Source organism: Parasteatoda tepidariorum, chromosome 2, assembly GCF_982258835.1.
Source record: "Parasteatoda tepidariorum strain Cologne lab strain chromosome 2, Ptep-v5.0, whole genome shotgun sequence".
NCBI classification, from domain to species: Eukaryota; Metazoa; Arthropoda; class Arachnida; order Araneae; family Theridiidae; genus Parasteatoda; species Parasteatoda tepidariorum.
In genome coordinates, this window is record NC_141756.1 from 71,080,656 (window position 1) to 71,094,448 (window position 13,793).

The 13,793-nt window shown below is 29.3% G+C and overlaps 1 protein-coding gene across 7 annotated transcripts in view; it reads left to right on the forward strand.

Moving 5' to 3' along the window:
- Window positions 1–13,793, forward strand: part of LOC107455372 (uncharacterized) — a 71,147-nt gene that overhangs the window by 12,497 nt on the left and 44,857 nt on the right. For 6 of the 7 annotated variants that reach the window (XM_087157509.1, XM_087157511.1, XM_087157514.1 and 3 more), the window contains exons 10-14: window positions 2,682–3,006; window positions 3,535–3,840; window positions 4,103–4,408; window positions 5,356–5,661; window positions 11,235–11,531. In XM_087157509.1, coding sequence (XP_087013635.1) covers window positions 2,682–3,006; window positions 3,535–3,840; window positions 4,103–4,408; window positions 5,356–5,661; window positions 11,235–11,531 — 1,540 coding nt within the window. The remainder of the gene's footprint in view (window positions 1–2,681; window positions 3,007–3,534; window positions 3,841–4,102; window positions 4,409–5,355; window positions 5,662–11,234; window positions 11,532–13,793) is intronic. The other variant, XM_087157516.1, reaches the window with a different exon arrangement.

Genomic DNA, 13,793 nt, shown 5'->3' on the forward strand with positions numbered 1-13,793 from the left:
TCCTTTCACGTTTAGTTACTATTTAATTTTTTGTTTAAGTAATAAGAATATAGTAAATACTATATTCTTATAACTTACTACATAGATGATTGTGCTCCGGATTTCCGGAATTTTCACTAACCGTGATCCGAAAGTTTCCTTAAATCCAGGGTCCAGAAGTTTCAAGAAATCATCCATCCCATTTATGCATAAAAATTCTTGAATATTTTATTTTAAAATATTAGAACTAAAATTTATATTTGGCATCTCTTTCATTTGTAACTATTTTTTCTGGTAGACTTAGTAAACTTATACATAATTAAATTATTCATTTAAATTATGCTGCTTAAATTTATTTAAATTTTCATGCTTTAAAAATATCAATGATTTAAATTTATAAAGACATTATTTTTTGAGATGCATCATTAAAGATTTTACTCAGGGAATTTTCAGGATTTTTGAATTGGGCTCACAATCACCCCTGTTATTAATATATATCTTATTATGCTATAATACAGTGCAGAACATCTTATCCGGAAATCAGAAAACCAGATAACCGGAATGAAATTCGGAACCAGAAATTAATTTTCTTCCGTTAAAAAATTTTTTTTCCCTGCAAGATTTTGAGCCCATTTTGTTATTTAGACCGTACAGCGTATCGAGTTGACGAAAGAACTGATTTAGAGGACGGATCAAAAGCCGTTTGTAGACGAATCTCACATAAGCACAAATAGCTTATGTATGTTATTAATGTTAATAATAACATATATAAGCCTCTATATAATTTTTATTTCATAATTTCTTTCCTTATTTAAAATTTAGTGTATTATTATTTATAATTTTTTATTTCTAAAACTATTTCAAAATAATTTTTTAGTTTTGTTTTATAAACATTAAAAAAACGGCATTTTGTAGCGATTCAGAAAACCGGAAAAATCCCGGAATCACGATGGTCCCGATCGTTCCGGATATTCGGTTCTCTACTGTATCTTATTATTTTTTATATCTTATTACTATAGTCTTATTTTGTTCTCCAATTACTTCTCAGAATATTTTGATGTTCAAGTGTGTTCTGTTTACAAATTTAGTCACATGTTTATTTCTGAAATACTTAATGTTAAAAGTTTTTTAAAGAAAAGTATTTTATCCTCTAAATAATAACTTTACCTGAATATTCATTATTTTGTAGAGCTTTACGATTTGCAGATTACCATTATTATATAACTTAGTTAAGTTAACATTAGAACTACTATAGTTAAAAAAAATAATTCTAAGAAACAGAAGTGGTAAGATATTTCCTGATTAAAACTTCATTTGTCTCAAAAATATACAGATAGAAAATAACAGTCGATATGTTTCAAGAGCTTCAAAAATAGGCCAGGTACGAATTTTCATATTTACGTTTGTTTCTTCACATAAACGTTTAGCAAGTTATGAAAATGAGTGCCAAGTTATATTAAGCTCTTGCTAAGTGTAAATGTATGATTCTCCAAAAGCATGACACTTTAATAAACTCTATAAGCTTATAAACATTTTTGAGTAGTAAATTTTTCTCTAGCACTTCTCAATTGTAGTGAAAGCATTGTTTTTCATTTCATATACGTTTTGTTTCATATATAGCAAGATAGAAAATACTTTTAAATATCCATTTATTAAAGTAATATTTTTTATATTTTGATGATTTTTGTTTCTGAATTACAATGTATTATAATTCTATTTCTGTATACATTAATTCTTTATTATGTAGAATATATCGATTTAGTTTAAAAAGAACTTGTTGCAAGAAAATAAATATATTGATCTGTCTATATTCTATTATTTTGATCTGTCTATTTCCGAAATCAAGAGAATTCAGGTTCTGAGATTTCTTACCATATGTATTCACAGAATCACTTAGTTTTTTTTTTTTTTTTTTTAAATAATTTTGTATTGACTTGTTCTTGTCTTTAATTTTTTTTTTTTTTTAAATATTGAATGCCACACAAAAATAAATTTTCAAAGCAGTGAATGAAAATTTTTTTTTAGCCCATCACTTCCCTTACTTAAAAATAGTATGTGTTACATGAAATGTCCTGATTCTTTTGTAAAATGTTGTCCAGATTTTTTATTTTGTACAACTACAAAGCTTGATGTATAATAAAACAGTTGTTTGGAAAAATGATAGCAGAAACTGTTATATGCCTTAATTTCAAATTTCAAATAGGAGATAGAAACAGGTAAATTAGATATTCAAAGCTCTAAATCAACCAATAGAATGACGAAAATAAATAGTGTTGTTTGTGTGAGATTAAATGTTCTCTTTTTTCGTAAAATGAAATATTTCCTGGTTCAGGAGAGTGACTTGAATTCCTTTGGACAAACTTTCAAATAATTCACCTTGGTGAGTTAAGTAATTAAATTGAATTATAAGATATTATTTTACACATTCAAATATAGTTTGCTAATACTACTTTAAATATAAAATTTTAAATCCATACATAGGCTAAGAGAGTGATTTTTAGGCAATTTAAGAAATAAAAAAATTAGAAATTTTACATAATTCATCCATAGAAAAAACCATGCTCTAAAAGTAAAAACTCCGTCAGGCTAGTCTTTAAACGTTTTTGGAGAATCATCAAAATATGTTTTTTTTTTTTTTTAATATTATTGTATCTATATTGACTTAATCAGTTTTATGACTATAATATAAATATATCTTTTAGTCAATATGAGCAAGAGATAAAGAGACTTGAAACAAAATTGAATGATTCAGAACAGATTTTGAGAAAAAAAGAAGAGGAATTTCAAGAACTACAGAAATTAAAAAATGTTGCTGATATGACATGTCAATCATTACAAGCACTGAAGTCTGATTTAGAAAAAAAATGCAACAGTTCTCTTAAAGAAAATATGATGTTGAATGATCAAATTAGTTCATCTAAGATTGAACTTGAAAAAAATGTCAGTCTCTTGAAAGAAAAAGATTTATGTTTATGTAACATGAAAAAGGAGATGGATTCACTTTCACACTCTTGCAACAATTTAGAAGTAAGTAATTTAGTTTTTATTGTATGCCTTAAAGTTGTCATCTGCTAACTTAAATTTTTTCATTGTTAACACGTCGATAGTGAACACTTTTCTAAATTAACAATTGATGCACTTGGTTAATTATTTTAATTTGTAATATTTAATGTGATAAAGACTAAAATTTTTTAGTTATTTAGGAATTGTAGAAAATTACTGCATATTGAACAATATAGGTGTCTATCTCTTGAGCTGCCAAATAACTGTTTATTGTTTTTAATTCTCTTCTGTCTTCACATATTGTAACTGGGCCCTATGTTTTCAATTCCATTTGATATTCTTTACCGAGTTTGAGGTATCAAACATACAGTAAAGTTTCAGGTATTTTTTTTTTTAATTTCTTAAATTAAATTTTAAAAAAAAACTTTTTTTAAAGAAAGTTAAATTAAACACCAGCTACTATTGCAAACATAAAGTTTGTGAATGAAGGCATGCCTTGTTTTGTTAAATATAATTTTGTTGCTTCCTATATCTGATTTATTCACATTTTAGGGTAAAATAAAGGAATTAGATAACAAGTTAAGAGCTTCTGAGGCAGATTATGCTAATCTTACCAATAAATTTGAAAAGCTTGTGGACAGTGAGAATTCCTTAAAGTCTCTCTCTGAAAAGTTGGAGAAAGAAAGAGCTCAGCTCCAGAACAACTTGAAGGAAGAAAACAGTAAATCTCAACGACTCGAGTTAAATGCACAGAAACTAGAAAAAAATATTCAGACACTTCAAAATCAATTAGAAAATAAAGTTCTAGAATTAAATGGACTTAATGATGAGACGAAACTTGCAAAGGAGAAATATGAGGTAAGTTTGGATATTTTGCTTTCTTTGACGAATTTTCTGTTCTCTTTTGTGTAACATAAAGAGTTTCAGGTGTTAATTTTTTTTTTAATAATTATTTTTATGCGTAATTTCTTAAATTAATATAAATTTTTTTTTTTTTTTGAAAAAGAGTTAAATCAAACATTAGCTATTATTGCAAACATAAAGTTGATATATGAAGGAATTCCTTGTTTTGTTAAATATAATTTTGTTGATTCCTTTATCTGATTTATTCACATTTTAGGGTAAAATAAAGGAATTAGATAACAAGTTAAGAGCTTCTGTGACAGATTATGCTAATCTCACCAATAAATTCGATAAGCTCATGGCCAGTGAGAATTCCTTAAAGTCTCTCTCTGAAAAGTTGGAGAAGGAAAAAGCTCAGCTCCAGAACAACTTGAAGGAAGAAAACAGTAAGTCTCAACAACTCGAATTAAATGCACAGAAACTAGGAAAAGATATTCAGACACTTCAAAGTCAATTAGAAAATAAAGTTTTAGAATTAAATGGACTTAATGATGACACGAAACTTGCGAAGGAAAAATATGAGGTAAGTTTGCAAATTTTGATTTCTTTAAAAAAATTTCTGCTCTCTTTTGTATTACGTGAAGAGTTTAATGAAGGAAGATTCTGATACAGTAGAGTTTCGGGTATTAATTTTTTTAATAATTATTTTTATGCGTAATTTCTTCAATTAATATTAAGTTTTAAAAAAAAGTTAAATTAATCATTAGCTTCCATTACAAACATAAAGTTGGTATCCTTGTGGCAGAAATTTTTTGGACTTTCTGCGACATACCTCTCTAATACTAATATCTTTCTGCAAGATACATTTAAAAATAACAAATATACATGTTACTAAATTAAAGTAACAAAAGCATAAACTTCAAAAAATAAATAAACTTTTTGGATCAAAGAAGTTTTTTTTAAAATTAAATATGTAATATTTTTTATTCTAATATTATGGGCTATATTCTCGCATTTTGTTGGGGGGAAAACACACTAATTATTTTCGCATTTCGAAAAATCATTATCTAATTAAAAAGTATTTTTAAAAAGTCTTGAAATCCGTAGCAGTAAGTCGGACTCTTCAAAAAAGGGTTACTAAATGCACGTTTTCATTTCGATATTCAGTTGTTGTAATAAATAATATCATATTAAAAATATCGAATTTTAAAACTATGTGGAAATCAATAGTAATAACCGCATTAAAAAAAAAAAACGAAATTTTCTGCAGAAGAGAAACAAAATTTTTAGTACATTAATCTTTATCTTTGTTCTCAAATGAGAATAGATAAAGCATTTTTTTCACTCGGATGCTTGAAAAAGGCATCTTTTGAATATAATTCTGAAGAAAAATAAAATCTCTCTGCAACGTTCTGCGACAATGTCGCCGTGTCGCCACGATTCTGCCATGGGGGTTGGTATATGAAGAAATTCCTTGTTTTGTTAAATATAATTTTGTTGTTTCCTTTATCTGATTTATTCACATTTTAGGGTAAAATAAAGGAATTAGATAACAAGTTAAGAGCTTCTGAGACAGATTATGCTAATCTCACCAATAAATTCGATAAGCTTGTGACCAGTGAGAATTCCTTAAAGTCTCTCTCTGAAAAGTTGGAGAACGAAAAAGCTCAGCTCCAGAACAACTTGAAGGAAGAAAATAGTAAATCTCAACAACTCGAATTAAATGCACAGAAACTAGAAAAAGATATTCAGACACTTCAAAGTCAATTAGAAAATAAAGTTTTAGAATTAAATGGACTTAATGATGAGATGAAACTTACGAAGGAAAAGTATGATGTAAGTTTGCAATTTTGATTTCTTTAACAAAATTTCTGCTCTCCTTTGTATTACGTGAAGAGTTTTATGAAAGAAGATTGTAAGTAGTAGTTATGAAAATTTTATATTTTTCGAAAAATAATCTTATTTTTATTGAAACTATGCCTCATTAAATTATTCTTTCAAATCTTTATTTCACAGTTCTCCAGGTACTCAGAGATGCCAACTATTATTATTTATCCAGAATTATTATTTCATAGACAAGGTTATGGTTTTACAGTAGACTAATAAAAATTATGGTTTTTCAGAACTTCTGCCATAATCTGTTTAAAATAAGCTTTATTCCTTTTAATACCAAAGTCATGAAATTTTATTGTGTATAACTAAATTATGAATTTTTTTTTGTACTCCTTAACCGCTTCTGTAAACAATAATAAAAAAAAAAACAATTCGATGCAAATAAGAAATATAAAAAAAACTGCTAGGAAATCTCATCTTTCCCTTTTCCAACAAACTTCTGAAACTTAATCTTCTCTCTTTATAAAAAAGCAAAAGAATACAAACTGAAATATGAAAGATTATCATCTTCGCAATAAGATCTTGTTATAATTTAATCTAAATCAGATCATTGTGTCCAAATTATCAATTTACTCTTCTTATAATGAAATGAAATTTAAAATTTGTGTTGTATAATTTTTAGTTTAGCACCTTTTATCTAAATCTTGTTTTTTAAAAAAATTTGTAACTTCATGCCAATATTTTTTTAATATTATATAGAATTAAGTGAAATACCTTTAAAATTTAACTAATTTGAATTTTGTATCGTGTATATTTCTGTGTTATTTCTGATTGCTGACAACTAGTTTGGAAAGTTGTCTGTCAATTGGAAGATCGCAAGCAAGAAATTAATTCAGGGCATATTTATTTTTAACTGTCAAAATGTAATCTAAAAGTTAATTTATGTAAAATCACTAAAATGTCTCTTAAAACATTTATCCACTCATGTCTTCATAAGTGATGTACCCTAACTACATACATCAGTGTTTTTGTGATATGTATGAAATCTCTTTTCAATTTCTTCATGTGTGATTATGGTCCACAAGTATCTGGGCTAATGCAAAATGGCCGTGTATGTCTTGCCATTTTTAGTGGCAATGAGTAATTCTAAAATCTCTGTCAATATATAATAAAGCTATCTTCATAAATGTGTCCATAATTGCCTCAAAATATGCATAGTGCCAACTGCAAAACCTAGATTTTTTTGAAATTAAGTGGTTTTTTTTTATTAGTTTAATTCTGGCATTTTTATAAAATTCAAATATAGATTTTTTGTAATGATAAAAAAGTTCCTTGAACACTTAATTTAATTAGTGTGCATAAATACTTTTGTACCTTTTTGTATAAATGCAGGTATCTGCAAGATAAAAAAAATATTTACACCTGACATACACAGCTGCATTTTCATTATATGTCATATCAGTCGAATGACATGCATGAAATGACCTCTACTCCAAAGAATCAAAGTTAAATAGTTGCAAGGGCGATTATTTTGATAAAAAAAATTATAGTTTATCTATGTTAAGAACTCCCCCTGCCATACAGCCTGAGACTGTCTGCTGCTATGAAAACAAGGATAGCGCATTTCAGGGAGGGCAGCTTCTCTTCACTTTAGGTCTAACACAGTGGTTCCCAACCTGGGGGCGATATAGATAATCCTTAGGGGGGGCGACGAGTATCAAAAGATAAAAATTGCTAATAATATTAATAATAAAAGCTATTTGAGATTGAAATAGAAAATATATATGAAACCTATGGTTCTGGCGTAGACAAAAAATTATGATAGTTAAAAATTAAAAAAAATTCAAGTGCAGCATCGTTTTCGTCATACGTTTCGGTATCGCAGGCGGAAATCTGATAAGTCACTCTGTTCCTCTGAGCAATAATACTATTTCCAGGCGTATTGATAAGATGGCCACCGACGTTGAATCAAAACTCATCAAATTTCTGAAAGAAGGTAAATTTGCGTTGCAGATTGATGAATCAACTGTGATAGATAACAAAGCTGCTTTAGCTTACTTGAGATTTATAAATGAGAGTGAGGAGCTTAACGAGGAAATGTTGTTTACAAGAAATTTGAACGCAGATACAAAAGGATCGACAATTTTTAAATTGGTCAAAGATTATTTTGAGGTAAAAGAAATTCCCCTCACAAATGTAAGTGCTTGTGCAACAGATGGTGCTCCAACTATGTCTGGTTGTCATACTGGATTTCTGGGTCACCTTAAAAAAGAAGTACCGGAAGTTATCTCACCATTCATTATGTCATTCATCGTCAACTTTTGGCGGTTAAAAATTGGTTATTTCCGGCATCAATAAAATAAAAGCTAATTCTCCTAATAACCGTTTGTTCCGAGAACTTTGCCATGAAAATGATGAGGATTTCGAATTCCTGCTCCTACATACAGCTGTGAGATGGCTTTCAAAAGGAAACTGAGCCGTTTCTTCGAATTACTGGATTCGGTTACTGAGTTTCTCGACGCCACTGATCCTGCTTTAAGTGAGAGTTTGAAGCAACTCAAGTTGGAAACTGCGTACCTCACTCATAGTTTTGAAAAAATGAAGGAAATCAACGTAAAATTTCAAGGAAATAAAATGAACATTATCAAGGCTTATCTTCATTCATCGCCAAGTTTGATACTACAAGTCAAACATTGGTCGCAAAGAGCTAATGCAATTTCCAACTCTTAAAAAGTGCTCAATGGCAGATATCGAGATTCTCGATAATAAAATCTTAATTTTTACTGATCACCTTGATCAGTTATGGAATCAATATTTAAAGATTTGATGAAATTAGAAATTCCGGATTGGATTTTCGATCCTTTCTCTTTTGAAGTTGTGGGTAAGCTCACTTCCTCTTTGTAGACTGAGATTTTAGATTTGAAGTATGACTGTGAGGCTAAAGTCGTCTTTAAAAAATACGGTTACGAGCTAGCTTTGGTAAAGCTTATGGACACTTATCCACAATTGTGGAAACAAACTGAGCTGCTTCTCATCTCGTTCCCGTCAACATATTTAGTGGAGAGAGGATTTAGTTCTGTCTTCCAGCTGCTCACAAAGCAAAGAGATAGGTTGGACATTTGCTTCAAAGAAGACCCGCGTTTAAATCTGACGAGCATAAAACCTGACATTCATGCTTTAACTTGTAATACATCAAGCACAGGACAGTCATTGAAGTGGTAAAAATGTACTTTCTCCCTCTTCATTTTTTTTTCTCAAATTTTAGTTGTTAACGTTTTAACTTTTTCTTGATTGCATTAAAATATGAATTTTAAAAAATGTACTTTTATTTTGATTATTCCGTTTTAAATATCATTTCTTTTTTAAAAATAAAAAAAAGATGCACAATTTTTTTTTAATTAATAAAAATGACAGGATAAATGTGCCTCCTTATTTGCATTACAATTTAAATTAAAATCAAATAACATAGCATATTTTCAGTGTTTGGTTGCTCACAAGCAACAATGAATGGTTTTTTGAGCAAAAAGAGAAAGGGGCGATTTGTGTCAGCCAACCCCAAGAGGGGGGCGATGGTCCACAAAAGGTTGGGAACCACTGGTCTAACACAATAGACCGTAGAAAAAGATTCCCTTTTTTCTCGCTGAGCCAAGCCAAAACCTGCCCTAAATAATGAACCCACACCCCTACTTAAAATAGTTATACCTCGTTCCTAATAAATTATGCATCAGACTTGGTAGTTAATTGGATCAATCAATTGATAGAAAAGTAAGAATTGGTATTCTATATTCAAACTTGTAAAATAATTTCAAAATCACAAGTGGTATAGGGAAAACTAAGCTACATGAATAAAGCATAAAAATAAGCATACTTTAGTTTCTCTTCTATAAACAAAAACCTTTTATTGGTTTCGAAGTGCAAAATATAAATTCTTGTGTATGGAACTGATACTACAGTTTACCTTTTTTTGTGTTTTATTCACAAGTACCTCTAAGTATATCATTTGAATACTATAGATATACAGTGATCCCTCACTTATGTGCGCTCTCTTTTATACGCGTTTCTCACTTATGCGCGCTTTTCTAGCAGTCCTGGCCGGGGATATAGGAAAACAATGATAACTCTTTTTCATTTATGCACTGCTCTGAAGAACCACCTCTCACTTATGTGCGGCTCAAAAACTTTCTCACTTTGAAAAGCAGGGGTCTCAAAAGTGTAGCATATTGCTTATCATAAGAATTTCCATCCTTTTGACATGTTTTTCTTGGAATGCTCACGTTTTTCTTATCTTTGTGTGGTATCACATATTCAACCCTTGGATCTAAGCATCATCCGTTGTGTAAAAGTACACAGTAGAAAACTTTAACTCGTCGTCTTTTGGCTGCCATGGAAACAAAACTTCAGGCAAAAGACGAGCTAAAACAAATCACTGTCCTTGATGCAATGCACATGATGTGCTCATCATGGAGAAGCATCACAGACAAGTGTATTCAAAACTGCTTTAAAAAAGCGGGATTTCTGCTTCAAGAAGAATCTGAATGTGAAGAGCCAGAGCCCGAAAATGAAAACGGCATTAGTGAAGAGGATTGGAATACTGTGTCTGGTGGAATGGGTAATTGTACTTTTAAAGAATTCGTTGACGTAGATGAGCATTTAATTACGGCTCAAATACGAGATATTGGAGAAATTGCAGCTGAAATAAATGGTGGCGACAATGATGTAGAGATAGACGACATTGATGAAGAAGATATCACAAAAGTTCCCCCAACTCACACACCCGCTTTACACGCACTAGAAACTCTGCGTGATTATTTTCAATTTCATTCTGGAAGTGAAGGAACTTTTTCAAGTCTTGATGGACTTGAAAAGGCTCTTTTTGAAAACTCCCGAAAACAAAAACAAACCTCGATTGTAAATTATTTTGTGAAAAATTCATAATTGGAATAAAAAATTAAATTATGGTATGTAAGCATTTTAATTTTTTTTAACTTATTAATTTATAGTTAAATAGATTAAAATTTGAATCTCATCTTATTTAAATGTTCAGTCAAGTATACATAGTATTAATCCGAAATATAATGTTGTAAAATGTATTAATGTTCTATTTTTAAGATCTTTATTATGGCTTTTCACTTATACGCGTGTCTCACTTATATGCGCTTTTCGTGTGGCCCCTCGCTCCCTCGCATAAATGAGAGATCAATGTATATGGAAAAAGAAATTTTAAAATAAATGAAGCATTCTATTACTTCACAAATAAATATGTATATAATTATTTATTTGATGCAGATAATTTATAATTCAAGTTAATTAAAAAATATAGTTTTCAGAAAATTATTTTTTGTTTATTTACTATCAATGTTTAATTCTAAAGAAATTGTAGCATGAACTTTGATACTAAAGAGTTTCAAACTGATTAAAAAAGGTTTACTAGTTTTACACCAAATTATCAGTCCTTGTAGATTATTTGGATTTGGCTCAACCGAACTAACAATCAATAATGAGAAATATTAATTTCGCACTTAATCTGTTCCATTTTTTTCCTAATTATTTTGTTCTTAAATTGTTTTATATTCTAGGAAACTATAAAAGAAATGGAAGCTAAAATAGCAGATACTCAAGCTGAAGTATCAAATACATCAAAAGAAGTGGAGAGATTGACAAATGAAAAGTCATCACTTGAAAATTTGTTAGAGAATTTGGAAAAGAGAGAAAAGAATATTAATGATCAATTATTCACTGAAACTGAAAAAAATAAAGCTCTTTCCCTTGAAATTGATGAATTGAAGCGAAATGTTGAAGAGCTTAATAAAAATCTTACTATCAAACAGGAACAAACTCTAAAACTTAGTGAAAATTTAACTAAAGAATATGAGGTAATTGTTTTTTATCGTTGGATATATTTTTAATGTTTTACTCTTATTTTGTACTTGTTATTTTAATTCTACATTTTTCTCTGGTTAGGCTTAGAATGGTTTGTAAAATGGTGTTTGATATCTATAAAATATAACTTCTTATAATGCAAGTTTAAAAATTGATTTTGTTCCTAGTTAAATACCCCATTATTATAATTGCAGTGGTAATTTTATTAAATTTGAAGTCTCACTAGAACTGCAAAATGATTAGCGTCAGTCTGGGAAACATCTCTGAGGATCATCTGAAAACATGGCAGCAAAATTTTGGCTCTCTGCTGAGGCGAGGGCTCTCTGCTCTTTAATGAGGACAGATGCTGTGCACCCCGGTGCCTTTGCACGCAGATCAAAGTGATTACCCAATTGTCAAAGAACCACATCAAGTGATGCTTGACTTTGATAATCTACTGGGAACAATATCTTATTAGTCCACGTTTGCATTCTAAATTTAATACTTAAAAGTAAAAATTATTTTATCCATAGAATTCCCTTCTTAAATCTTATGTGGGCTGCTTTAAGCTGTGTTTTATTTTTATTTCTGAATATTCTACCCATAAAATGAATTCTGACTCCCAGTGTTAAACTTTGTAGCTTCGCAATTTTGAAGAATCGGAAGTATCAGTGGAAGTACAGTAGAGCGCCGATTATCCGAACTGCTCGGAACCGAACGTGGTTCGGATAATGAAAAGTTCGGATAATTGGAAAATTTTTTAAAACCTAGTGTACATGATTATTATTTATGCACTAACTTTCCATCGCACCTTTTGTAGGCTTAGGACTGGTAGTACTATCTAAAATAGCTTTGGCGTGTTTAAAAGTTTTTTTTTCTTCAATTTTTAAATATTTTTAATTAACTTTTTTTAAAACTTTTTTTTCATTTTCAATTATTTTTATCATATTTCAGTTTTTTATAATTTTTTTGGCCAATTACTGATTTTACCACATTTTTCATTATTTTCCATTGAAAATGAAGTCCAGCAAAGATTTCGTTTCAAAGAAGATGCGTTTTTTTTAGCAGCCATATATCCCTTATTCTTTTTAAATAAACTGAATCAACATCATTTTGACGTTCTTGCCAATTCATTGCAATATCTAATGAATCGCATGCTTCTATCTTGAATTTGATCACTTACTCCTTCATCTTCGTCTGTGGAGTTCCGATTTTCATTCAAAATCAACAATTTCATCATTTTCATTCGAAAGATCTACTGGTTCAGAAACTTCAGTTTTTTTGTTAAGAATTTTATTCCAAGATTTATTATTCCAAGCACTGTAATCACTAATCATTAAACATAAGTGACAACTACCCATTTCCCAATTATAAAACTTCAGCACTTATCTATTCATAGACTCCTTCTGCATTCCAACCATTGTAGACTATCAAAATGAAGCTCGCATTCTTGGAAGATAATTTTCAATTGTAAAGGGGTAGGTAGGTATAACTGTATTACCATACATGTATGTATGGCTGCTCTAAGAAAACTGCTAAAAAGATTGTAAATTAAATATGGTCTTCGGATGTAAGGGATATTATTTATTCTTCTTAATTTAGAAAAATTGTCAAGATCTTAAAAAGTATTCTAAACTTTAAAAAAAAAAAAAAAAAAAAAAAAAACGAATTCAGACATAGTTCGGATAATTGGACGTTCGGATAATCGGCGCTCTACTGTATTGGAAAAATCTCTCTTACTCACATTTGGGATACATGTGAGCAGAGAGGAAACCTCTCTTGGTTATCTTGACAAAATTAGTCACAACCAATTATCCATCTTCCATATCTACTGGAGGCAGTATAGGTTTAAATACTAGCTGTGTTGAGTTTAAATTTGGTAGTGAATTATTCATACTTATATACCATGAATTGTAAGAATTCATTCCACTGGTTTGTTAGTGTTGAAGATAAAGCTATTTCCATTTTGAAAATATTTTTTTTTAAATTACACAATGGTCTGTACTATGGATGCACAACCTTTTTGAATGAAGAGACCTTTGTACTGTAAGTTGATTATACAGCTACATGTCCAAGTATTTAAACCTGTTGATTGTTTTTGTGGTACTAGTCAGCTTTATATTTGCTTAAAAAATTAAAATTCATTCACAACTGATAAGTGCCAAATTTATTTTTTAAATATTAGTTTTGATATTCATAAAATATTTTCTATATTAATTGTAAAAATTGCAAAAAAAAAAGTAGTTTTTATGACATAATACAAGAGTTAATTTTAA